Consider the following 27,133-nt stretch of genomic DNA (forward strand, 5'->3'; position numbering starts at 1 on the left):
TCAAAATTTAGGAATGTTGTAGTTAAACCGAGGGATATCTGACCTGTCAGGTGCATATAAGACTAGCAGTATCAAAATATGTATTTCTTTCTTAATGGGCCCGGTATGGTTAAGGCAGTCGACTCGTAATCTGAAGATCGCGGGTTCGAATCCCCATCACACCAAACATGCTCGCCCTCTCAGCCCTGGGGACATTATAATATGACGGTCAATCCTACTATTCGTTGGTAAAAGAGTAGCCCAAGAGTTGGCGGTGGGTGGCGATGACTAGCTGCATTCTCTCTAGTCTTACACTGCTAAATTAGGGACGGCTAGCACAAAAAGCCCTCGTGTAACTTTGTGCGAAATTCAAAACAAAACAAACCTTTCTTAATGATTTGGAGTTAAAATCAAACTGTTAAATAACTATCAACCTTAAATTTAGATGTATGATTACATATTTGGAACCAAATCTCGGAAAGTGATTATCATATCAAATTCATTCGCTGAGATTAAAATAATGAAGTGTCATCTCGATTAAAGAGAATCTTTGCAGTGATTGTTTCAATATCCATTGAAATTTATTATGATTATAATTCCAAGAAATGGGTTTGAATACCCATCACACCAAATATGCTCGTCCTCCCAGCCGTGGGGGCGTTATAATGTGACGATCAATCCCACTATTCGTTGGTAAAAGAGTAGCCCAAGAGTTGGCGGTGATTGTCCCAATATCCATTGAACTTTATTATGATAATAATTCCAAGAAATGGGTTTGAATACCCATCACACCAAATATGCTCGCCCTTTCAGCCGTGGGGGTCAATCCTACTATTCGTTGATAAAAAGAGTAGCCAATAGTTCGGGGTGGGTGGTGATGACTAGCTGCCTTCCATCTAGTCTTACAGTGCTAAATTAGGGACGGCTAGTGTAGAGAACTATCGTGTAGCTTTGCCCAAAATTCAATAAAACCAAACCAAAAAGCGAATGACTTTGTATTATAGTCTTTTTGAATTAACAATTATAGCTGTCAGAGCGTTACCCCTCACCATCCTTCTGGAGCGATGAAACGAGTTAAAGATCTCAAAGTTTTATTTGGGGAAATATGGAGAGCAAAAGACGGGGGGCAATATAAAGGTCCATTTATGCACAAATGGTATTCTAGAATTAACCAGTATCGCCAGTCTCTGCTAGTGAAAACATTACTAACAGAAGAAGTACTGACAGATAAAACTGGAGTTTTATCTTAATATTCGATTAAAAACATGTGAAACTAGCAAATTTACACAAAGTGTACTTAACAAAAAGGGTTATCAGCGCCGTATAGCATGGCAGTGATTAAAATATTCTTTTTGTGTAATAATAACTTTAAAATATAACTAGCTAGACCTTGTTATCTAGCGCTGTTCCTAACACAGGAAAGCAGAAAACAATATTCGAAGCTTTCGTTTAGCTAAGTCAGCAGTTTTCGATTAGATTTATTTCTATAGAATGATTTTATAACGTCAGGGCGGACACAACGCCTTCAATGATCAGGCCAGTTTTGCAAGGCCACGCCTTTTTATTGATCTGGTCTTCAAGATGACGCCAGCCCCAACTTTTGCTTAAAATGGATGACGAAATCGACCAATAAAATTTCTATTTGGAATGTACTAGAAAATAAAGAAAGCCAATTTAGAAGTCAGTGGCTGTAACCTAGAAAAACGAGTTGATGGTTTTCAATTCGGTAAATACCAGAAAGAAAGCATAGTTCTCGTGCCGTGACGTATAGGTTTTCGTAATAAAGATTAAGAGCCCCATGGCATGCGATCACAATAACGAACTCAGCAATACTATTTATATTCAGTTTCAACACTGCAACTTCTGTATTGGTTCTGATAGCTGTTAGTGTGACTTTAACTTTACATTCTCGTTTGTATTGCATCCCATGTCCTGCATAAAACAGTGACTTAGGATAATCAGAAAATATGTAAACTTACTTACACACACGCGCGCTCGCATTCACTGAAGTATATAGACGTTTGCTCTAATTTAATCTTTTTATTGAAATTAGTGATTAAGAAACACGCACTTTTGTAGTTTGAACTGCTATTTAAATCCTGATTTTAACTCATTTTTTTTTCTCCCAGGAACTCAATTATCCACCAGTCGTTATATTTTTCAGGAGTATATTTTTTCATTATAAATTAAGGCTGAAACAATACCATAAGCTTTTACGCTAATCTAGCATCCTGGATTTTTTCCGTTGCATATTCTTTTGTTATTTGTTTTGCAGTGGAGTCTATTCTGGTGATATATTATACACAATTTTCTTTTCAAAACATTAGCGATTTCATCTTTTCACAGATTATTTGTTTGTTTGTTTGTTTTGAATTTCGGGCAAAATTACTCAAGGACTATCTGAGCTAGCCATCTCTAATTTAGCGGTGTTAGACTAGACTCACTAGAGGGAAGGCAGCTAGTCATCACCACCCACCACCAACCCTTGGGCTACTCTTTTACCAATGAATAGTGGGATTGACCGACACATCATAACGCCTCCATGGCTGAAAATACGAGCATATTTGGTGCAACGGGGATTACGAGTCGAGTACCTTAACCACCTGGCCACGCCAGGCTCGTGTTGTAATGAGTTTGACAGAAAAGAAATTATAATTCTGTGACAAAACGAATCTTCTGCATTGTATTTAGTACAGGGTTAATATAATAACTTATGTTGTCAATAACCCTGAAAAAATAAATAAAGTACGTGAAAATAAATCTTATTGTTTAATGTGTGCCAAATCCGATAGTTACGTGTTTTGAGCTTTACTGTGAATTTCCAGTACTATTCTTTGTTTATGTAAGAACATTTCTTTCGGGCTTATTTATAACATACTTGTGCGTTTTGAAGATTTACAATGTCAGAATTTAACTATTATTATTGTTGACACAATGGACTACTTACTTTCTTTTCACCACTAGGAACTCAGCCACGGATTTAGAAGTTGTAAGTCCATAAACGTACTGCTGACCCAACTTTTTTTCACCCCGAAGGGCTCAATGCTTAATCATATTCAGTAATGTTATATATTACGTCATGTCATACGTCATAGTAGAAGGCCCTGGTGTTGAAAACTATAAGCTCAGAAAGGAATCGAGTTCAAACAAGAAAATATCTCTCCTGTAAAAGGTTTGAAACCTTAATTTGATTCTTCTTGGTATTATTAAGTAATATGAAGAAAACTGCCTTAATTGTGTATTTCAACTTGTTACGCTGTGTTAAAAATATCAGAAAGTAACATAACCTTTTGATATAACTTATGGACAATCTCACTTTTCGTAGGCAAAGAATTGTCCAAGAACTAACTGGCAATGAGTGTTGTTAACTAAATGCCTTTCCTCTAGTCAAGAGCTACTCGAGGGGCATCTGCGTATGCCCTTCATAATTTTGAGGTAATAGATTAAGGGAAAGACAGCTAGTCAACACCACCCGCAGACTCTTGAGCTGCACTTTAACAACGAATAATTAGATTCACCTTCATATAATAAAATAACGCCCACACAGCTGACAGAACGAACATTTTCAGCAAAGGGTTTTGATCTCGCGACCGGCATGCTAGACCTCTTGGGCCAACTAATAAGAATAAAATAATTATCATTTGTCTTTTTATTGCTTAAAAACTGTGAATTATAATTCTGCTCTTGTAGATTTACAGAATGAGAGCAAGTATACTTTTCAAAACCTTCTTGGTTTGAGGCTTCTTCGTTTATGCTCTTAAGTAGGTAGCTCTGTTTCAAAACACCGGGTGTCATTTGGTTTAAGGAACATATGGTTTTTGCTACACTGGATTATGACGTAATTTGATATGTTTGTTGTTGTTTTTTTTAAATACAACTTACTCGAAAAACACCGTTTACGATTACATTAATAAATCTATTTGTACGGGCGTGTGCTCAACCAATTTCTTTTACTTGTCAGATCTAATGGAAATAACAGAACTTTCCATTTCACGATACCTGCTGGCCTCACCATTTAGTAAGGCTTGTTTGAAAGAAGTTTTACTAATAGCTTTCTACACGCAGAATTGTTTTACTCGTTCACTTCGATCACATTTGACATTTTTCAGTTTGATATCAATAAAGTTGCTCGTGTATACAAATTTTATCACGCTAAAAAAAGCGTAACACGAAGTCGATTATAACTTAAACCTTACACATTGAATTATCTGATACACAAACTTGTAAGATTGTGATGTTTTCATTATGCGTTTGCGCTGACAGGCGCCGGGTGGCTTTTTGTTAATCAATTGCAAACGTGCGCCCCCTGCTGGTGATACTACAACAAGCTCACCCTCTATGCCAGGGAGCCTGACAGAACAAACACGTCACCACACCCCATGAATCCGAGAGATGAGTGATATGGGTGGGGAAAGTGGTTTGACTTTGAAGTAACTGCACGGGACTTAATATGTGGGGGAAGAGAAGCGTTCTTTCTAACAAAATCTTATTGAACATCAAAACTCCGCTAGTAACGATGACGCGGGATGCGTACATTATGTTCCCTCTCAAACACTCACAATAGGCCACAAGAATCAGGATATGGACACAAAACGAGAAGGCTTGGCTGGCACGTGCTGGTTCCACAACACATGCTGTTGCATGTTCTTGTTACACGTGCACATTGATGCGCATGACCTATGCTCCTGTTGTGTTCGAGGGAGGGGGAAGAGTTTAAGGGATGATCGCTTCAATTAGGGCGTGGGATGGAATTCGTTACGCGGGCTTGCTCTGAGCTGTCGAATAATGTGGACGTCTTCGTGGTTCACGTGGGAACAACACTTTTTTTTAACAGATTAGTTTCCATGAATGGACGTCCTTGTGTGTAGTGATGTAACCGGCAATACCTGCTACAGAGGCCAAATAAGCCGATAACGTAAGGTAGAATTAACTTAATTGGTAAATTCGCTCTTGGAAAACGAGTTAAAGACCTTGTTGGCACACGCCAGCATTTTCCATTAAGCTATTTAAATACATGTTTGTCACGGAAACTCTACCTATCTATCTGACTATGTACCCACCTGTCTATTGGTGTGAGTTTTTTAACATACTTGTTTGTTTTTTGGCGTTGTTTATTAACCATCAGATCGAATACAGTTCATGATGGGGGAACATAAAACCTGGATAATGTAAAACAAAACAAAGACGATTAAACCTCACTAATCATCAACTACATTTTTACGCTGGTGAGAAAACTTTATTTTTGTTTCTGCATCTGTTTATCTATTTCCTAAAGTCTTCATGCTAAACTGTATTTCCTTGCTAATATTGGAATCTCCGACACACCAAACATGCTCGCCCTTTCAGACTTAGGGCGTTATAAAGTTATGGTCAATCCCACTATTCGTTAGTAGAAGAGTAGCCTAAGAGTTGGCGGTGAGTGGTGATGACTAGCTACCTTCCCTTTCGTTTTACACTGCTAAATTAGGGACGGCTAGCGCAGATAGCTCTCGTGTAGCTTTGCGCGAAGTAAAAAACAAAACAAAAATCACACCAAAGCAAATTTCTTACACAGATCGCAACTAAACGTTAACTGAAAAATGATCGTAGAATTAAATATACTGCCTGGATAAATCCTCGTTGTTAACGATATTTTCGACCATAATCCCAATAATATACTACGAAGATCTGTTAGCTTTGGAGATTTAGTTGGTTGAAATCCATATGCTAAGTTGATGGTTAGAAATAATCATTATAATAAAAAGTAAGCACAAACACACACATACATAGGTACATACATATATATATTAAACATTCTAACCAAAATTGTTATTTAAGGTTAGAGTAAAGAAAGAATTTGTGTGTGTGTGTGTGTGTTTTCATATAGCAAAGCCACATCGGACTATCTGCTGAGTTCACTGAAGGGAATTGAACCTTTGATTTTAGCGTTGTAAATCCGTAGACTTACCGCTGTACCAGCGAGGGACAAAAAAAGAACACAGTGTACTTTATTTACAGACCACATGTACAACAGAAGTTTCACCATGCACAGTTTTATTGTTCCTTGAAAAACCTTATGTGTTTCTTCTTGTTGCTGTTCCTTAATATATTTATTTCTGTGATTTTGACTGTTTATATACTTTTTTTCAGTATTTTAATCTGTTCTTCTATGTTGGTTTATTTTTAGTTCCACGTGAATTCTTCTTCTTAAACACAGTTGAAAAATAATTAATTAATTAATTACACAAAATTAAAAAAAAAATTGGGCGGAGAAAAAAAACCGAGTTAAACCGCTATAAATCTGCCCGTTACACGTGCTAGCCAAGTTTCACTTGAATCAGGGCTCGGCATGGTCAGATGGTTAGGACCCGTAATCTGATGGTCGCGGGTTCGAATCCCCGTCACACCAAACGTGGGTGGAGAAAATTGGCCGCCTTTCCTCTACTCTTACATTGCTAAATTAGCAACAGCTAGTGAATATAGCCCTAGTATAGCTTTGCGCGAAATTCAAAACAAATAAACAATTCATTTGAAACCAATGATCTGGTTGTAGGGTCCCTTTAAATATCACAGACGAGAGGGGAATGCAATTAGAAAATGTTCAAAAGCTACGTTTTTATTATTGTTTTGAACTTTCCTAAAGCATGTTAGTCCAATTTTCGAGAAAATTTGTTCTATAAAATCTATAGACCTCTGGAAATTTTTCACTCCTTACTCTTAGGATCTTCTGAAGATAATTCTAAGAATATGTCATCTTCTATCCCATAGAAGTAGGAGTTGAGAGCTACATGCTGAAAACTGTAGAAAGAGTGAAAGATTAAGTAAATGTGCATAGATACGACTATGAATACACATATACATAGATATATAAATACACGAATATATATATATATATGCACATACATATAAATATAAATAAATACACGCATATATATAAATATAAATAAATACACGCATATATATAAATATATAAATACACAAATATATATAAATAAATAATTTGAGCTAGGGGGTCAGTGAAGCTAAAAGGTTAAACATAAAAATTCACAATTATAGTATTCTACACATTAACGTGAAATTAAGTTAAGTTTTACAGTTGGAAACCGTAGGCAAAAATACACCGCGAAAGGTGAAAAAATACTGTGTATATATGTATTTTGTTAGTGTAGTCCTGTCCAGTCAGCACACATGTTTTAAGCTTTTACATTGTAGCAAGAGTATGTACGATCTGCTTACCGCTAGCAAATTATAATATTAAGGAAAAAATAATAATAGAGGAACTATCTGAAATAAGCGTTAAAATGTACTCAAATACCGCCAGAGGGAGATCAGAAACGGGAAACGTACACGGGTGGAATTTCCGGTCGTAAGTCTGGAAAAGATAAATATTTCGGAAGTTAGTTGTTCGGCCCAACATCCGGTTAAAAAAATTGTGGTCGTTGTTTAACTTCGGATGGATTTTACAGATGGATGACGACGTTTTAAAATACAGAATAATTAATTTTTCATATGAAAGTATTGTGAACAAAATAAAAATTATAACATTAAGCAATTACATTCTCATCTCACAGGATATTCATTAGGTTCTGTTTTTGTTGGTTTTCTTTCGGTTTGTATTTTACTTTTGCACAAAGCTAATCGAGGGCTATCTGCGCTAGCTGTCTCTAATTCAGAAGTGTAACACTGGAGGGAAGGCAGCTATTCATCACCACATACCGCTAATTCGAGCTTCTCTTTTATCAACTAATAGTGGGATTGACCCATCACATTAAAACGCTCCCACGGCTGAAAGGGCGAGCATGTTGGGTGGGATGGGGACTCGAACTCGTGACCCTCCGATTACTAGTCGAGTGCCCTAACCACCTGACCATGACGGGCCCGTTCGGTCAGAATTCACAAAGTTAACACTCCTACGAAAAGTGGGGCCATTTGATGAAATCAAATGGCCATTTTATTTAAATACAAATTTATTAGCCTAATATTAATAACCTTTCAAGTTGCTCTGGGGCCTATTAGGCCCCACTTTTCGTAGGAGTGTTAAGAGACTGAAGTCACTGACAGTGCATAGTTGGTGAATACTGAGAGTTTAAAGCTAGTCCTTAATAAATTGTAACCCACTGAGCTTTTCGACACCACTTATTTTAACTTCATTTTTGTGCATTAGTTTCGTACACACTTAAATACGTTGCACATGATTGCTTTGAAAATATTGTCATTTTTCGGGTAACAACTGTTGCACGAATTTAGGACAGCTTGTTTTGAATTATGAAATCAAATATGTAAGAATTTGATTAGGAAAATATTTTTACTCTAAGGTGTGATTTTCTTATCTTAAAATACAAAATAATACAAACCAAAATAAATGTCCAAAGACACACGCATAAATATAATTGTGAGTACATAATAAAAAAATTCGGATGCTTAATATATTGCAAGGTTTCTATCTTCCTTTATTAACTCATGAAATTATGATGAAAACAACGTTAGAGGGAGTAAAATTACACTATGTTTTTCGAACTTAGCGATGACAGATCTTATGTCACTCTGCAAGTAGTTAATTATAAGTGTTAGTATATCTATTTAATGGTGAGTGTTGCCATGTCACCATGTATATATTTAATTATAAGTATTGTTATAACACCCTATATGTATTTAATAATAAGTGTTGTTGTGTGGCACTGTACACATTCAGTGTGATAAGTACTGTTAAGTCACGCTGTATATACTGAGTGATAAGTGTTGTAATGTCGCACTGTTTACACTACGTGGTAACTGTTATATGTCACAATGTTTACGATACTTGAGAAGTGTTACCAAGTCACACTGTTTATACTGCGTGATATGTGTGGTAATGTCGAGCTATGTATGTTCATTGATAAGTGTTGTTATGTCACACTTTATATACTTGATAAGTGTTGTTATGTCACACTTTATATACTTAATAAGTGTTGTTATGTCACACTTTATATACTTAATAAGTGTTGTTATTTCACACTGTTTACACTACGTGATAAATGCTGTAATAGTTCGATAAGTGGCATTATGTAACATTGTTTATGCTACGTAATAACTATTTTTACGTTACACTGTATGCACTTCGTAACAAATACGAACATTATATTGTTATTTTTTTATATTATCTTAACGTCCGGCACACATTGAATTTGTATAGACACTAAAATGGTGTTTTTTGAGCTTAATGAAACTTAACAAGCCAGTATCTGCCCCGTTTGGGCGTGGCTAGCGACGGATCGGAAATCACGTGATTCTCTCACACTCTTTCCTTCAAACGAAAAACAAACCTTTGTACGCATGTGCACTAACTTAGCTGACACTCCTAACTAAGTGAAGGAAATGGTGCGTGACTTAACTAGAGAAGACAATCTTCCCTTCAAAGAATCGTCCAAGAGATTATTAGCATAATAGTTATGTATACAGTAAGAAAGAGAAGACAGACAAACAATAACTTATCCGTCTGTTCGTCTGTTAAAGTATTTCTCATTCAGACTGTGAAATTGTCGTTGTCAAGTGCAAAGCTACACAATATTCGTACTTTGCCCAACACGGGTATCGAAACTCGGTTTTAGTGTTATGAGCCTTCAGACTCACTGTTCATCCAATGAAGACTAAGTGAAAACTAAACTTTTATGTTTATCTTTGTTTTATTTGCACCATGTAACAAGAAAATTCACTGCAGGTGTTTTCCAATATTTAGGCGTTTAAATTATAACTTCTATTTTCTAAGTTTACCTACTTACTAAAGTAGTTATTCTTTTGTCGCATAGATAGAAAATAATATTAACCAATAATTTCTTGACAGTTTTGCTGGAAAGTATATATAACATATAAAGTACACTTGAAGAAGATTTTTTTATGAATAATCTGTCTTTAATTTGTCTGAGGAGCAAAGTGAATCTTTCTCAGGATTTATCCTCAAGTTCTAATCCAATTTACTATTCAGTCTATTTAAACTAAAGCAGATTTCCGTCTCTACATCTAGATGTCTTTATAACGCGATTCATGCTTTTGATGTACAATAAAGTTACTATTTGAAAGCACATGGAAATTTAAAAAGTTAAATATGGTGTTATTAAAATATTCCAAATATCCGAAGTTTAATCCGTGATGACGAGAAAACCCACTTGTAGAGAAAAATATATATATGTAAAAACGGCTGGTTTGGGTTGAGAAAATTTTATGTAGAAGAGCGAACAACGTTTCGACCTTCTTCGGTCATCGTCAGATTCACAAAGAAAGAAATAGGTAACTGACCGATAGCTGACCACATGTTTGAAGGAGATTGTGTAATTGAGTGTAGAAATGTAGAGGGCGTGCTTAGATATTTGATTATATGTATTAATGTAGGTATTAAGGTGTTCCTTTGTATTGATTTATTTTGGTCTTGAGCTGTTGTATAAGTAAGGCTTCTTTAATTTTGCGTTTGTTTATGTTTGTTTCTTTATTTAGTATTTGGGTGTTTTTTATGGTTATGTTGTGTTTATTTGATTTGCAGTGTTCGAAAACGTGTGAAGGTGACTTTTTGTGTTCTTTGAATCTGGTTTCCATTTTTCCAATTTATTAAGTATTTTTAGAATCAATTTTTATTAACACATTAGCATCTTGATCTTGTGGTATTTAACCAAACTTACTACAGTGGCTTAGTTTTCAAGCTGTATTGTTGCAGTAGAGCCCAGTGAACCAGTGATAAGAACAGTTATTCTTATAATAAGAAGCCAGTTAATGCAATGTCTTTGTTGGTTGAATTCAACCCTGAAGAAGAAAGGCCTACCTTGACTAAAGCTTGGATTATTGGCTTTCCTATTTATGATAGCTATAAGTTGTGATAGTTTTAGAACACATTAATGTGTCCTTAAACACTTCCATTATCTGACTTCACAGGTAAGCAACTGAGAGCATTCAAATAGTGCTTTTGCCCTTACGATTTCCTTATATCTTAAAAGAGATAATATGATATGGAGTATGTTTTTGCTAATATTGGATAAGAAATCTCAGCAAGAACAGCTGAAAAGTATGTTTTGACCAGTGTCATCTCTCTCCAGACGATCGGTGAACTTGCGTGTTATTAGAAACTGCCAGCTGACATGATATTTGTGGGATCCACCCCTCCACGTGCCAGCATCTGTAACAGATGTGACTGCAAGCTGTTAGTTACCACAATAACATATATGTTTTCTGCTGAAATAAAATCATTATACTTGTGATACTATTTTACAAAGCAACAATATTTTTAATTTACAGTTCCTATCATTTTAGATTTCAACAGAGATAATAATGTTATGAATACTGAAATACTTCTACATCAAAGAGAATATAGCTGTATCGACCTGATATTTGAAAAATTTCCAGGTACAGAACACGTTCTGTGTTTCATAATTTCAGATCCATTGTTATGGAGTCCAGAACACGTGAAGCAGTGGGTCGAATGGGCAGTAAAAGAATATACCCTTCATGATCTTGATGTCTCGCGATTTAATGTGGTGGGACGAGATTTGTGCCAGCTTACACGAGAAGACTTCAGTCGCTTGACAAATCCTTACAACGGAGAAATCCTTTACGCACACCTAAATTTTCTACGACAGAGTAAGCCAATTTTCAAATTATTGATTTCAAAACTTTGCCATGTCCTTTACTGTATGAGTTGTATCATAGAAACATGGCAGTAAACAAGTAATAGGACAGAATGTTATTATGTTAATTTTTTTTTTCCGATACACCGAAAGGAAACTGAAAATAAACTATAGTTATGCTTTTTTTATATCACAATATTAGTCTTAAACCAAAAAAAGAAAAAACTGTAAAAATTTTCAAACACCTCAATATGAAATTAAGAGATTTTTAGAACTGGTAAATTTGAAGCGTCCGGCATGGCCAGGCAGTTAAGGTGCTCGACTCGTAATCTGAGGGTCGCGGGTTTGAATCGCCCTCACACCAAGCATGCTCGCTCTTTCAGCCTTGACGACGTTATAATTGACGGTCAATCCCACTATTCGTTGGAAAAGAGTCGCCCAAGAGTTAACGGTGGGCGGTGATGGGTAGCACCTTCCCTCTAGTCTTACACTGCAAAATTAGTGACAGCTAGCGCAGATAGCCCTCGTGTAGCTTTGCGCGAAATGTAAAAAGAAACAAATCTGAAGCAATAATAACTAGAAGCGCAATGATTTTAGAAGAAAATATGATACACCTAGAATCGAATCAATGCATCATGAGTGGAGGTAGTAAACTAATGATCCTAAATCTTTTTGAGAAAATTGCATAAATAATTTGATTAATCTTCAAATTACCGAGTTATTTGTATACTACTTACTACATCTGGAGTTTACACATTTCATCATTACGTCATTTTATGTTCTTTTTTTGTTTAACTGTTACAACGTCCAGTGTAAGGAACTGACTGAGAAAACTGGATGAAATAATTTATTTGCTATAACAAATTACACAGAGGGCCTCGCAATAGTATTTCACCATTAGTAGTATTTTTGTTGTTATCTTGTTTTTGTGTGTTTTGTCTGTTATTAGGGTACCCCTTAACCTGTGTTTCATCCGTTATCAGTGGATCTCTTAACCTGTGTTTTGTCTGTTACAAGAGGACCTCTTAACCTGTGTTTTGTCTGTTACAAGAGGACCTCTTAACCTGTGCCTCTTATCAGATAGCATCGTGTATCCATAAGCATTTTAGTGCATAAATAGTTTATAAATGAGCGTTAAAAAAGCCAATGAAGTATGAGACCCTTGTGTTAATTCTAGGGTTAACAGGATATCTGTTTCTCACATTGATTTTCAATGCTTTCTTTTCTTACTAGGCTACATTAGTGATGCATAAAACATTAGGTATTATATATGTATTTGTGGCGAATTAAACTGCATTACATATGAAAACTTATACCATGAGGAAAGCGTGCTACGTAATGTCTGTTTTGAGTACGTGACATTTCCATACATGATATTATACGAGATGTCAGAACGATACTTATATTCGTGTTCATTTAATGCTTATACTAACGTATTTTGTTATATGGGTGCATTAAGAAACACCAGTACGATGCACTTGTTAGTATAGCATATTATGTCACAACGATTCATTACGTTGGTTGAGTGTCACACATTGTGTTTGTACAATATATTACTGAGCTCATTTTAAATCGAAACCCTAACCAAACGATTACAGTAAACGATAGGAATGTATTCATCTAGTTGTTTCTGTAAGATGCTTTTTGCTGGCATACTCGAAAATGATAAACTTCTCGTCAATAAATAATCTAGCTGCTGCTTTATTAGATTCATAAGAAATCCTCCATTCTCAAGATATTTAATGTTTCGTTTTATTAAAATTTTAATTTTTTTATAAGGCATTCAAAATGTAAAGGCAGTAACAGCAGTCATACATGGCTGTTCGGGTGAGGTATATTTTTCTCAGAGTCTTACACAATCGATCTCAGACATACATAACAGACAATTTCAGTCAGATCATTCGTGAGATTATGAAATGAAGTTAAAGAAATTTCTTGCAGGTTTTGTTTTACTTTTGATTGATATAAGCAAGGATAATAAAGCCAGTAGACCTCTAATCAAAGTTATCTCTCCATGTGTTGTTAGATAACCAGAAGGAAAACAAAGCTATGTGGTAAATATACCACTTTATTTGTTAATTTTCATTTATTCACCAAAACACGAGTTTCGGTAACAAAATGTTGTTTAGAAACCTAACCAGTTCTTTAATACTCTACTTCTGCCGCAACAAACTAGTATCGCCGTATTCAAGATTCATTAGTGCTGCTTGAAATTCAGGGTACTGGTTGTGAATAAAGAACTATACAGCTAAACCGAAAACTATATAATTTTGTTAATCATTGTTTAACTACTCTATCCTTCACTGTGTCCAAGTATAATGTTACATTATTTAAATAACACATCAACTAATGGGTTATGCTTCTATGTATTTGTTTGTTTTGTAGTTAAACACAAAGCTACACATTGGGCTATTTGTGCTCTGCCCAGCACGGGTATCGAAACCCGGTATCCAGCGTTATAAGTTCGCAGACGTGCCGCTGTGTCATGGGGAGCACTATCCTATTTTCTACCAGTCTCTAATGGTCCAAGTGTAACTGTTATTCCACACCGTTCTTGGAATCAGGCTGAGCTTCATCTTCCTACTTTTGAACATCTTTTCTTAAGATGGTCGTATCATGATAACCCAAACCTTCATGATTTCAGGTCCGGTATGATGGTCAAAACTATGTTCATGTTTTCATTATTTTATTTTCATTCCTTTAAATATTTTACAAACTCGGAAGCATATGACGTATGGCTAAAAGGCTGAAGCCATTTTTTATGCTCGAGGTTATGGTGTAAAACTAATCCCAAAGTACATAGCATTGAGACAACTGTTATTGTTGACTTTAAAATGTGTCAAAGTACATCCTTTTATGATCACTTTTGTACGGCTCGGCATGGCCAGGTGGTTAAGGTGCTCGACTCGTAATCTGAGGGTCACGGGTTCGAAATCCCATAACGCCAAACATGCTCGCCTTTTCAGCCGTGGGGCGTTATAATGTTACGGTCAATCCCATTATTCGTTGGTAGAAGATTAGTCCAAGAATTGGCAGTGGGTGGTGATGACTAGCTGCCTTTAGTCTAGTCTTACACTGCAAAATTAGGGACGGCTAGCGCAGATAGCCCATGAGTAGCTTTGCGCAAAATTAAAAAAACAAAAAAACCTTTTGTATACTTTTCTAGAATACTGGCGTTAGATCCGTTTCCTCTTGGAATTGAAATAGAGGATAGTACGGATGATACTTTGATTCCAGTGTAGATAAAATACGTCATTCCTAATCACTTTTACGAGCTTTACCGCCCTCGTGTGTTAGATGTACCGTACGTCTTCTGCAAAAAAAAAAAAAAGATAGCTCGAGCGAAGACGTGTGTGAAAGGCTACTGATCACAACATGCCAAAGCATGAGAGTTACTAAGTGTAAAGTATAAACAATGAAGCCTGTATTTAACGAAATACCTTTTATTCCCTATTGTTTCTATTGTTCCATTATTGTTATTTATTTTCTCTCTTATTGCGATTTTTTTTGTCCACGACTATGATTTGAAAGAGTTCAAACTGTTTTTTGAAGGCCTATTGCTGTTACTAAACCAATCACGTGTCATATTTTAGATTGTTTGTTTTCAAATCATTATAATCAAAGGTATTTGTTTGTATTTTAATTAAATAAACTACACAACAATGTACAGGACCTTGATGTCTTTGTGGAAAATTAGTGCTCTAAAATTTATATTTTACTTAGTACCTTATACATTAATACAGGTGTTGTATTAATACTTGATATGATAGCAAAACATTAGAACATTACGTTCTTACGTACTTCAAATCCTTTTTATCTAAATGAATTTGATGTTTTGGAATCTCAAAGGTTTTAGGAATTTTTGAAGATGGAGAAAATCCATTTTTATAAAATTTGCTTTGTTTCGGATCATCACTGCTTTAAATGCCTTAAGCCTAACTGTTACTGATACTAACTCGAAACACCCACGTCCACTAACTTTAACGTACTTATCATTGTAGAATATCCGTGTAGTTAATTTGATTATTCAATCATCTGAAACATGCACAGATAAGTCTGACTACAGAAGCTTATTTAAACTAAGTAGGATATGGAACTTGAAACTCTTATTCCAAGTGGATTTTGTGCTGCGACAAATAAAAATAAAACACACATCTGTTACAAGCATATGTTTAATACAGTATTTTTATTTGTCAGTCTAGTGTTAAAGCACAGGTCCCTGCTGCTACAGGCATGTGGTTAACAAAGTATTTTAACCTTTTAGTTTCACATTAAATGTACTTTCCTACTACTACAGAGATGTGGTTAATACAGTATTTGGGCGTATGGCATATCCTGGTGAACGAATGTAATATTTTTATTTTACCCTTTTCTTCACTATATATTAGTTTGTTATAACCTAAAACAAGCCGAAATAAAAATAAATTAAAAATAATAAACAAAAAAACGCTGTACTAATTAACGGGATACCAAGGTGCAAGATATAATGCGAGATATTAGGTTTTGGAGGTGATTGCGAAAGTCAGACCCATATTTCGGTGGGGATACACCGTCTATCAGTCTTAACCGCCATTCGCCAGTCTCACATAAAGAAATAATACAGAGGAGTAGCAATAGATATAGAAATTGAAATTTAGGAAGCGAGATGTGGGTGCTCAAGCCCACAATGTCCTACACCTACCTCACCTTTGATGTTGAATCTTTATGAAGTGAAGTGTAATAACTTTAACTAATGACATATTTTGAAACTGTATAGCTGTGGGACGTTGTGGGCTTGAGCACCCCCATCTCGCTCTCCTACATCTGTTGCTACTCCTTTATTTTATTTCTTTATGTGACATTGGGGAATAGATGTTAAGACTGATAGACGGTGTATCCCCATCGCATGGGTCCTACTTTCGCAATCACCTCCAAAACCAAGGTTACATTTTATATCCCTCATTATATCTTGCACCCTTGTATCTTTTTAATTAGTGTAGCGTTTTTGGTTTATTGTTATATTTATTTATTTTTGTTTCGGCTTGGTTTTAGCTTATACCAAATTAGTAAAATTAGTCAAAGGTTATGATTTGCTGTTTTTAATGCAGTCCTTCCTTTTGATTTTGTTTACTTAACTTTATCTGTATTAATTTTATCTAACATATATATACATAAGTGGGTATGTGATTATGAACCAGCATTATTTTGTGGAATAACATCTGTTTTATATTATTTTTAACTTTTAGCATCTGACACTTCTCTCCTCCCAGAAGCACGTGATAAAAGTTCATCAGGGGGACCAAGCACAACTCCACCTCTTTGTTCAGGTAAAACTTGTAGCTCATCATTGTTCCATTAAAGCTTTTATTTACCTTACTGTTCCTTTTTTATTTACCTTACTGTTCCTTTTTTGTATAAACTGTAGTGACTTACATTTTAAAACTTTTTGTTCCAAAACAAACTACATAAAAACCTTTGTTCGCTATACCAACGTGGGATAGAACTCTGGATTTTGGCTTGCAAGTTCTCATATCTATCTCTAGTTCTATATATATATATTCCTAATAAGTTAATAAAAACTGCATGTTAATGAGGCACATAAACAAGTAATGTGTCACATTGATAATTGTACTCGTCAAAAAGTTAGTGAAGTGTTTGCTGAATTCATTTAGTAAGACTTAAAAATCGGTTTTAAAATGTGGGTGTATTTGTTGGTTTAGAAAGACTAACATTTTAGGGCGAGATGGAACGAAACATCAACATGTGTTAGTTTTTAACACTTGCTAGAAAACAAGCATTTTATTAATGTTAAATGTATTTTTCTCATACGACTAGGTGTTTGTGTCAAAAGTTTCATTTTTGCTCTTTCTGAAACGTAGGTTTGATTTGTTTTGAATTTCGCGCAAAGCTACACGAGGGCTATCTGCGCTAGCCGTCCCTAATTTAGCAGTGTAGGACTAGAGAGAAGGTAGCTAGTTATCATCACCTACCGCCAACTCTTGAGCTACACTTTTTCCAACCAATAGCGAGATTGACCGTCACATTATAACGCCCCCAAGGGCGAGCATGTTTGGTGTTATGGGGATTCGAACCCGCGACCCTCAGATTACGAGTCGAGTGCTTTAACTACCTGGCCATGCCTGAAACGTGGGATCAAGTAACGTAAGAAACATTATTTTTCGGTCGAATTGTTGCAATATTTTCACTATAATTAAGAATACACTAGCCTTGACAACAAAGGGAGTATCAGATACTTAAAATCAAGTAAAGTGACTAAATGGAACAAAGTTTTGTCTCAAAATTAAGCAAAAATTTATCAAATTATAAAAAATATCTTTTTCTCCCATTGCAGTTATTGTTTATCGAAAGAATCTAGTCACAGTGGCTTGCTAATTGTTACGTTTGTGGTCACTTCCTCAAAGCATGGTCATTTACATTAAATAATTTAAAACTGACCACCGCAAATGTCACTGACATAAAATAATAGATCAATTCAACTGATCCTCGGAATACTTGAGAGTTCGCTACCAAACAAACAGTAAAAACATCCTAAACATCAGAATCTTGAAACAGATCTTTCGTGTAATTTGCAAATACAATCAAAATAGTGCTCTATTTTGCGTATACAAACTACCGAAAACAGATCACCTAGAAGGTTAATAGGACACCCATGTTAGAAATCAGGAAGTATAAATATTAAATAGTCAATGTACCGAAAATTCTCTCTCTCATATGGGTCCTCAGAATATTAAATTAAAAGCTATCATATGAATCTTTAGGACATCAAGCCACATCTTCTCTCCAATGTAGTTCATCAGAATACTAAACTCAGAGCTATCGTATGAATCTTTAGGACATCAAGCCACATCTTCTCTCCAATGTAGTTCATCAGAATACTAAACTCAGAGCTATCGTATGAATCTTTAGGACATCAAGCCACATCTTCTCTCCAATGTAGTTCATCAGAATACTAAACTCAGAGCTATCGTATGAATCTTTAGGACATCAAGCCACATCTTCTCTCCAATGTAGTTCATCAGAATACTAAACTCAGAGCTATCGTATGAATCTTTAGGACATCAAGCCACATCTTCTCTCCAATGTAGTTCATCAGAATACTAAACTCAGAGCTATCGTATGAATCTTTAGGACATCAAGCCACATCTTCTCTCCAATGTAGTTCATCAGAATACTAAACTCAGAGCTATCGTATGAATCTTTAGGGCATTAAAACGAGATCTTCTCTTCCATGTGGTTCATAAAAATACTGTAATTACACCTCCCTCTCCCGAACATGATCCAATAATCAAAATATGGACTTTTTTGGATCATGTTTATAAATACATTTTTTCCAAACTTATATTTCAGATATCTCTGGTTGCATCTCAAAAGTAGAATACAAAAAACTATATATTTATTTCTTAATAATCACTGAAAAGATTCACACAATACTACAAACATGTAAACGACTCAAAGATAATATAGTAAAATCAGCAGCCTACAGAGAGCAGGGGTGAATTTCGTCTGTTAGGAGTCGGTGCACAATACTGATAAATAATTTTATTGGCAGTGCTGAGTACTAGCCTCGTATTTTCTGTACGAACTTATAAAAGTTAAGTATAATATTATAGTAACTATTTTACTAGACTTGCTCGGCTGTGTTTATGAAATTTAGCTTCATATATCAGAAGGTAAATTAAGTACTAGATTTTTTGTTTTAACCACCACTAATACTAGTTAGTATTGACGTACTCGTGTTCTCCCATTCTTCCTGCATAACTTCTCTCTTTCTCAACCCTAGCGCCATCTTTCGGACAATTAGAATTTGAACAGTTATCGCGAATTGAAGACTGCTTATTCCGATCGCAGGTACATTTGATACCATTTCTAATATATTAGACACTTGATATAAAAATATCAGATGCAAACATCTATTCGTTTCGATTAACGCATAAAATACCTGAAACGGGCGTACGTTGTACGTTTATTGCAACTTATAATTGTTCGACAAAAACTTTCCTAATATGAGTAAGTTATGTTCACTAAAACAAAGCGTAACATTTCACATGATTTGTAAGTGAATTTTAATCGTTTCTAATTGTCCTTCACTGTAGGCTGTCTTAATAACTAATTTTAGTTTATAACACAGAAACTATAATTCAAATGATTATAAACAAATTTCAGTTTTTTTCATTGAACTCAAATGTGGTTTATCGTGCTTGCTTGTATTTCTTCTGTTTAAACTATTAATTTATAAAAGGGACACAAAATTTAAGCGGAACAGGACTGACGTTAAATACTTTGTTTAAAATGGTTTCTTTGAAGTGAGTGTTTTTCTCATAATAAAGCCACATCGGACTATCTGTTGTGTTACCGAGGGAAATTGAACCTCTGATTATAGCGTTATAAATCTAAAGACTTACCGCTGTCCCAGCGCGTGATATTAGAAAAGTGATAAAAAAGTATGAAAGGCCAGTCAAGGAAACATATGAGAAAGGAGTTTATCCCCTCGAAGTCGTTTTGTGCTTCTCAGTGATATAAAAAGTTCGATCAACCTGTTGGCTCACGTCAGGAAACAAATTTCGCTTAACAGTTTTTTTGTGTTTTTTAATCTAACTATGCAGGAGCAGTGTGATTTATTTATCTAACCTGTCGTAGGCAATAGCATTTCGTTATCTAACCATACTTGTACAGTGTGATTTTGTTATCTTACCATATATGGACAGTGTGTTTAAGTTACATAACCATACATGAGCAGTGTTGTTCCGTTACCTAACCCTATATGGACAGTGTGATTCTGTTACCTAACCATACATGAGCAGAGTTGTTTTGTTACCTAACCCTATATGGACAGTGTGATTCTGTTACCTTACCATACATGAGCAGAGTTGTTTTGTTACCTAACCCTATATGGACAGTGTGATTCAGTTACCTAATCATACACGAGCAGTGTTGTTCCGTTACCTAACCCTATATGGACAGTGTGATTCTGTTACCTAATCATACATGAGAAGAGTTGTTTCGTTACCTAACCCTATATGGACAGTGTGATTCTTTTACCTAATCATACATGAGAAGAGTTGTTTCGTTACCTAACCCAATATGGACAGTGTGATTCTGTTACCTAACCATACATGAGCAGTGTTGTTTAGTTACCTAACTCTATATGGACAGTGTGATTCTGTTACCTAATCATACATGAGCAGTGTTGTTTCGTAACCTAACTCTATATGGACAGTGTGATTCTGTTACCTAACCACACATGAGCAGTGTTGTTTAGTTACTTAACCCAATATGGACAGTGTGATTCTGTTACCTAACCATACATGAGCAGTTTTGTTTCGTTACCTAACTCTATATGGACAGTGTGATTCTGTTACCTAACCATACATGAGCAGAATTGTTTCGTTACCTAACCCTATATGGACAGTGTGATTCTGTTACCTAATCATACATGAGCAGAGTTGTTTCGTTACCTAACCCAATATGGACAGTGTGATTCTGTTACCTTACTATACATGAGCAGTGTTGTTTCGTTATCTAACCCTATATGGACAGTGTGATTTCGCCTTTATGGTTTTATCCTTATGGTTCATAATACACGCACAAAATTTACAATAAAAAGGTGTAAATTGACAACATGTTAGCAACAAATTATATCCACATTTATAATTTAACTTCATTTAGCAACAATTTGTAACCGGGTTTTTATGAGTGTATATAAACCAGCAGGTATACCTGAGTAATGTGAAAGGTTTATTAAAGCAAACATATCATTTATACGATTCTTTTAGTGATTTTATAGTAATTGTAGGATTAACGTTTTTACAATTTTGTTAGTTAGTTAGTTTTTAATTAAACACAAAGCTACATAACGGATATATATGCTCTGCTCACCACGAGTATCGAAACCCGGTTTCTAGCTTTCTAATTCCGCAGTCATATCACTGTGTCAGTGGAGGCCTAATGTTGTACACAATATGAAATAAGTAACATTTCTGTTGTTTTTTATCCTAAGTATATCAGTAATTATTAAAAATACATTTAAATTGTGCCCCTAGCGGCCACTTCCACTGAGTGATCTATATTTAATCACCACTAGGCCTGTGAAATATATGCATATTGAAAGACAAATAACAGTCTTGACACATTCCGAACAATTTCCAGTTGACTAGACCATATTTGACATGTCTAAATGTGAAAGGAGTTAAAGGACAAAAAAATAAACTTCTCTCAAATAACAGTAGGACTGAAAGGATTCCGAAAAGAGTTTGATAAAAACAGTTGGCTCAAAACCTTGCCAAATACATACTATTTAAAAATACGAACTTTTTTATTCATTATTACCCAGTAGTTTTTAGTTTTTTAGCTAAGTGTGTCTTTTATTTTCTTAACGAGTGAATGAGCTTAATTTTATGTAAACGTGTATAAAACTTGTGCAAAGTTTACCATATTGGTTATTTTATGAGTGTCATATCTGATTACATATTGTTTACGGAAACGAAATCAAACATGCAAGTTTAATGCAAAACGTTCATTTCACTTCCCATATTTATTTGTTTAGAAAGTTTGTGCAAATCTACTATATTATTATCTCATATACGTCCCTATTTGTGAACTGATAACGCATTTTACGATAATGAGCAGCGGTAATTGAATTATTTGATTAAAAATCCGAGCATGCTAACCACTAGGCCACGTTTGGCTTTTGTTGATGTAAGAATAGGTTTAACAAGTTTTTAAAAAACCCTAAATGCTGCTCGGTTGGATTAAATAATAAAATAAATATTTTCGTTCGGAAATTCTCAAAGTAAAATTATCTAAAGGGTTTTAAAATGGAATTTAAAAAAAAAAACGGCCATCTAAAGTTTCTCCTAACCATTAGAACATTACTATTCTCATTTGACCCACTTTGCTTTAATGGAGAAAGAATATATATTGGCATACGCACACCCTTCCTTAATCGTTCAGTGAACGCTTCTAAGCTTAATCCCTCAAAACGCACCAAACCAGAAATATGCGTTCGATAATTAGAGAGAATTGAGCCAGCGATGATTCTTTATCATAATCAGCCCACTGCTACAGCAGCAACCACCACCCCTTCACAAGCTTTTAATTCATTAGCCCTGTAAGCATCCAATTAATAGATTCATCGTGAAACAGTCTGCCAACTGGGTCGTAAATCCTCGAGACATACTCCCTATAGCGTAGGAGAAAAGAAATATCCATGCAAAGGCACGTGCTTGACAGAGGGTCGTCTGAACGTGCGTGCGTGAAAATAAGCTATTCAGGAGGGTATTCCAAAAGCCGAATGACCAAGTGTAGGGGTCCCCGTCACGTAACATTTTAAAATCACGGTATTCATACCATAATCTACGTACAACAAACACACGTACAGCTTGTGTGTTTCGTTTGTTTCGTTACAGGTTCTAAAGTGCCTTTGTTCAGTACAAGTTTAGTGAAAGCCTAAAAAAACGAAAAACTCTTCAGTATTTAATATGTATTGCGTATTTTTAACTTGAAATAAACACCAGAGAGTTGCAAAAGCATTAGGTTTTGAGTCAAAACTCATTGAAGCGATGTTCAGGTTTTGGTTTTGGTTATAGTAGGTATGAAGTTTCGTCACACAAAGATTAACTCAAGATTTTCTTTCAATAAATAACACTTCGAGTAATAACTATTCTGACTTAACTATTCACTTATCAAACAAAACTGAACATGTAAAATATCACCTGTTTTGTCTGGTGTCATTAGCTAACGACCGTGTTAATATATTAGCTGACGACCTTATTAAAGTAATTCGCTTCTCAGTAACCGATTTGAAGAAATGGCGACTTATATTTACAGCTATAGACGCGTCATAGTGACTATCCGTCTGGTGTTAATCATTATATCAGAATTTGTTGACTGATATGTCGCCAGATTTACTTGAGCTAAGATCTTGTGAATAAATTAGCCTTTATTTTATTGTTGACAACACTTCCAGCTATCACTGAAGAATACTTTTTTCACAAAGACCGAGTCTATCCATTACTAATTCTCGAAAATATGTTGGTCATCGTTGGTAGTGACCAAAACCTATGTATGTTGTCATTTTACTTCAAAACCCTCTGGGAACGAATGTAAGCAGCATTATAAAGCAAAGGCGGTAAAAAAAACAAAAAACCCGTTAGTTTCAGTATTTTCCTCTGTTCTGAGTTTGGTTGGGACACACATCTGCATATTGAACATCCGACTAATCAAATAAATTGAGTGTTTATGGTTTTTTGCGAGCCTTCTTATAATGCTTTCCTGAGAGATACTACACTAATCTGTTTTCGAATTTCGCGCAAAGCTACACGAGGGCTATCTGCGCAATCCGTCCCTAATTTAGTAGTGCAAGACTAGAGGGAAGGCAGCTAGACATCACCACCCACCGCAAACTCTTGGGCTACTCTTATACCAACGAATAGTGGGATTGACCGTAACACTATAACGCCCCCACGGCTGAAAAGGCGAGCATGTTTGGTGCAACGGGGATTCGAACCCGCGACCCTCAGATTACAAGTTCAACCCACCTGGCCATGCCGGGCCCACTGCACTAGTCAAGGCACCAATATATACATATATATTTATGATACTTACCAGTTTAATTATAATTATTTGTGGACGATTTTTAATATTATAAATTCAGGTAGAAATACACATGTATTCTTTTCCTTAGGTGTAACTAGCAAACCCTATCAGCTGAACACTGGTCATCACCCTCTTCGCCTTACAAAGACAGGTATGGAAAATATTTATACAAGTGTTTTTCTTTATATTTCATTTCAAGCTAAATAGCAACAGTGAAGAAAACTTAGGAAGTTATTCATATCAAACTAGATTACTGCAGGGACAGAATAATTAGGGTTAACAGTAACTTTGTTCAATAACGATTTAGTCTTTCACTACCAGTAGCTGGTAGTGTGCATTAGTTTAACTCAATAATTCGTTAATATATAAAATTATACCTTATGAAACGGAAGGACAATTTTCTGGACGTAATAATGTCTTTCGAGTACCAAAGATATAATAATACAGACCAAAGTTGTCTGTAACAATTAATGGTGCACCAGATCACACGGTAACACAGGATCAACAATTTAAGATTTTATAAACGCTACTGTGAACTAATATTTTTATCCATAATATAGTCATTATGTGTACTGGGTTTTAATTGAATCAAAAAAGGTTTATTTATATTTCTAAAACTTTCATGCATATACATATATATATCACTTTAAATTAATCAAAGACAAATTCGTATCAGAGGTGGTAGGGCTCGACATGGCCAGGTTGTTAAGGCACGCAACTCGAAATCCGATGGTCGCGGGTTAGAATCCCCGTCACTCTAAACATTTTCGCCCTTTCAACCGTGGGGGCGTTATAATGTGATGATCAATCCCACTATTCGTTAGTAAAAAAATAGCCCGAGAATTGACGGTGGGTGGTGATAACTACTGTCTTCCTTCTAGTCTTACACTGCTAAATTGGGGACGGATAGCGCAGATAGCCCTCCTGTAGCTTTATGCCAAATTCAAAACAAATAAAACAATCAGAGGTGTTGGAGGCAAATTAAAGGTGAGAAGAGGTTTATTATTTCTCTGAGGAATGTGTGCCACAGGTGAACACATTACGGTCGAGGATCAGAGTTCGCCTTAAAACCCTAAAAGTTCTTGTACACTTACACTTTATGTATTCTTCTATTTTTCCTGAGAGTAATTTTTCTTAACTTTGATACGTTTTTGCTTTTACAGAACGAAAAGTGCTTATTCCGTCCCCTACACTACTCTTTACTCATTACAGAAATATGTAGCGTCATATCTTTCTTAACATTTGTACTCTGAAGGCCTCAGTGTTGGAAAACAGATAAAAAAGTTTCGTTCTGCGGCACTTAAACGACGAACAGTGAATGCTATGGGTGCACTTAATTCTGTATTAGGAATATACTGACGTTTCAAGACTGTTTAAAAAAATTCTCATGTTTAAAAATGTTTCTCATCAACTGTTTATGGTGATTTTAATCTTAACATCTTAACTGACGAAACCAGGTGTTAACATTGGCACCCAATATATAAACAAAAAACAGCAGAAACTTTGTTTCTTAAAACCGAAAAACACTTGTTGAGGAAAGGTCAGGGATGTGGAAATGCATTCCACTAGAAGTTAATATCTTAAATCACTCTTGTGTGCAAAGATTCCACAATATTATCGCGATGAAAGAAGTAAGAGTGACAATTCTGTTAGCGCCTCCATTAGGCCTGTACCTAATTATGAGCGGTAATAAAGATTTAAAAAAATAAACGTTGTTAAAATAAATTTTAAATAAAACTTTTCCTTATCACACGTTTTTATCTTGTGAAGTGTTATTTTTTCTTTACAGAAGCTAGATATATGAATATAATGTTCACAACATATCGTCAGTAAAAGGTTTTACGATATGACTTCAGGGGATTCATTTGTTTGGCCTTGACGCCTTAATGTTAAGTGTAACATTAGTGTTGTCGAAGGTCCTCCAATTTTTCGTATGTTCACATGTTCTAATATTAGGTATAGGTGTAGTAGTTTTAAAATAATCCAATTGTTAGGGCAGTTATGTTAACCCTAGTTTTTCCACAAACCTAGTACTTAGGCCTGAATAGGCTTTTAAATATGGTTGAGTAAAACCTCAAAAACAGACCGCGATTAAAGTTTTGATTTCATAGTAGTTAAACTTCGGATTGCCCGACTGTTATCTGCACTCGTCCAAAACAAGCAACCGGTAGCGCAGATCGTATTTTAACAATTATATAAGAATGTATTAAACACTGAGAAATCGAAATTATCGTTGTTGTTGAGTTTTTGGGTGATATTTTAATTTCACTCTTTTCTAAGGCGAAATAGCATAAAGCACTGGCATTATCCATACCTTTCGTTTTTTCAAAAGCATTCTACATTTCATAATCTAGACTGGCTTTTTTTTATTGCAAAATTATTTACATTTAATTATATTACAGAATCACTGTCTCTGCGAGTGCAAAAACGCCAACACAAATCCCTCATTAAAAAAAAAATTATGGTACGTTTTCTCACTTCATCTTTTGTTCTCACCATCTAAGGGGATTGTCCTCTCCATTTACCTACGTGGTAGTTACATACCCTCGAGTAGATATATTAAATGACTCTTGAAACTTGCTGAGGCGGGTTAGAGGATATTTTAGTGTTCCGACGGGAAAATAAGCATTTCCATGTGTGTTCATTGTTATGTTAATGTAACGTTTTCTAATGAAATTGAGCTTACAAATTGTACTAACGAAGTTAAGTCCACTTATCTTTGCTTTCTCGTAGTAGTTACCGAGATAACGATGGGTGAGAGATAAAGATATAAAGTGTAATAAACAGAAACACATTTGCTGAGAACCTCACTTGATGAGTTGTCTTTGTAACATAATCCACTTGCATGTAGAGAAACCAAAATATCACACACAAAGCCCTTATCTAAGCTTTCATATAACAGTTGCTCCAGCTTTTACCCGGCGTTCTTCTCACGTGGGACAAGGACGGATTGACTTCATTATCGTATATGACACTGATCTCGCTCTAACATG

The 27,133-nt window shown here is 35.3% G+C and overlaps 1 protein-coding gene and 1 long non-coding RNA gene across 9 annotated transcripts in view; one reads left to right on the top strand and one right to left on the bottom strand.

Annotated features, from left to right (window-relative positions):
• LOC143240722 (uncharacterized) overlaps positions 1-3,102 on the bottom strand; it is a 100,126-nt gene extending 97,024 nt beyond the window's left edge. Inside the window, exon 1 of one of the 4 annotated variants that reach the window (XR_013021898.1) lies at positions 2,927-3,102. This is a non-coding gene — a long non-coding RNA (uncharacterized LOC143240722). The remainder of the gene's footprint in view (positions 1-2,926) is intronic. The other 3 variants (XR_013021896.1, XR_013021897.1, XR_013021899.1) reach the window with 3 other exon arrangements.
• The window catches only part of LOC143240721 (retroviral integration site protein Fli-1 homolog), a 193,639-nt gene that overhangs the window by 12,176 nt on the left and 154,330 nt on the right, over positions 1-27,133 (top strand). For 4 of the 5 annotated variants that reach the window (XM_076483651.1, XM_076483649.1, XM_076483652.1 and 1 more), the window contains 3 exons: positions 11,359-11,559; positions 16,772-16,852; positions 24,229-24,291. In XM_076483651.1, coding sequence (XP_076339766.1) covers positions 11,359-11,559; positions 16,772-16,852; positions 24,229-24,291 — 345 coding nt within the window. The remainder of the gene's footprint in view (positions 1-11,358; positions 11,560-16,771; positions 16,853-24,228; positions 24,292-27,133) is intronic. The other variant, XM_076483653.1, reaches the window with a different exon arrangement.

The sequence above is a fragment of the Tachypleus tridentatus genome, chromosome 13 (assembly GCF_004210375.1).
Source record: "Tachypleus tridentatus isolate NWPU-2018 chromosome 13, ASM421037v1, whole genome shotgun sequence".
NCBI classification, from domain to species: domain Eukaryota; kingdom Metazoa; phylum Arthropoda; class Merostomata; order Xiphosura; family Limulidae; genus Tachypleus; species Tachypleus tridentatus.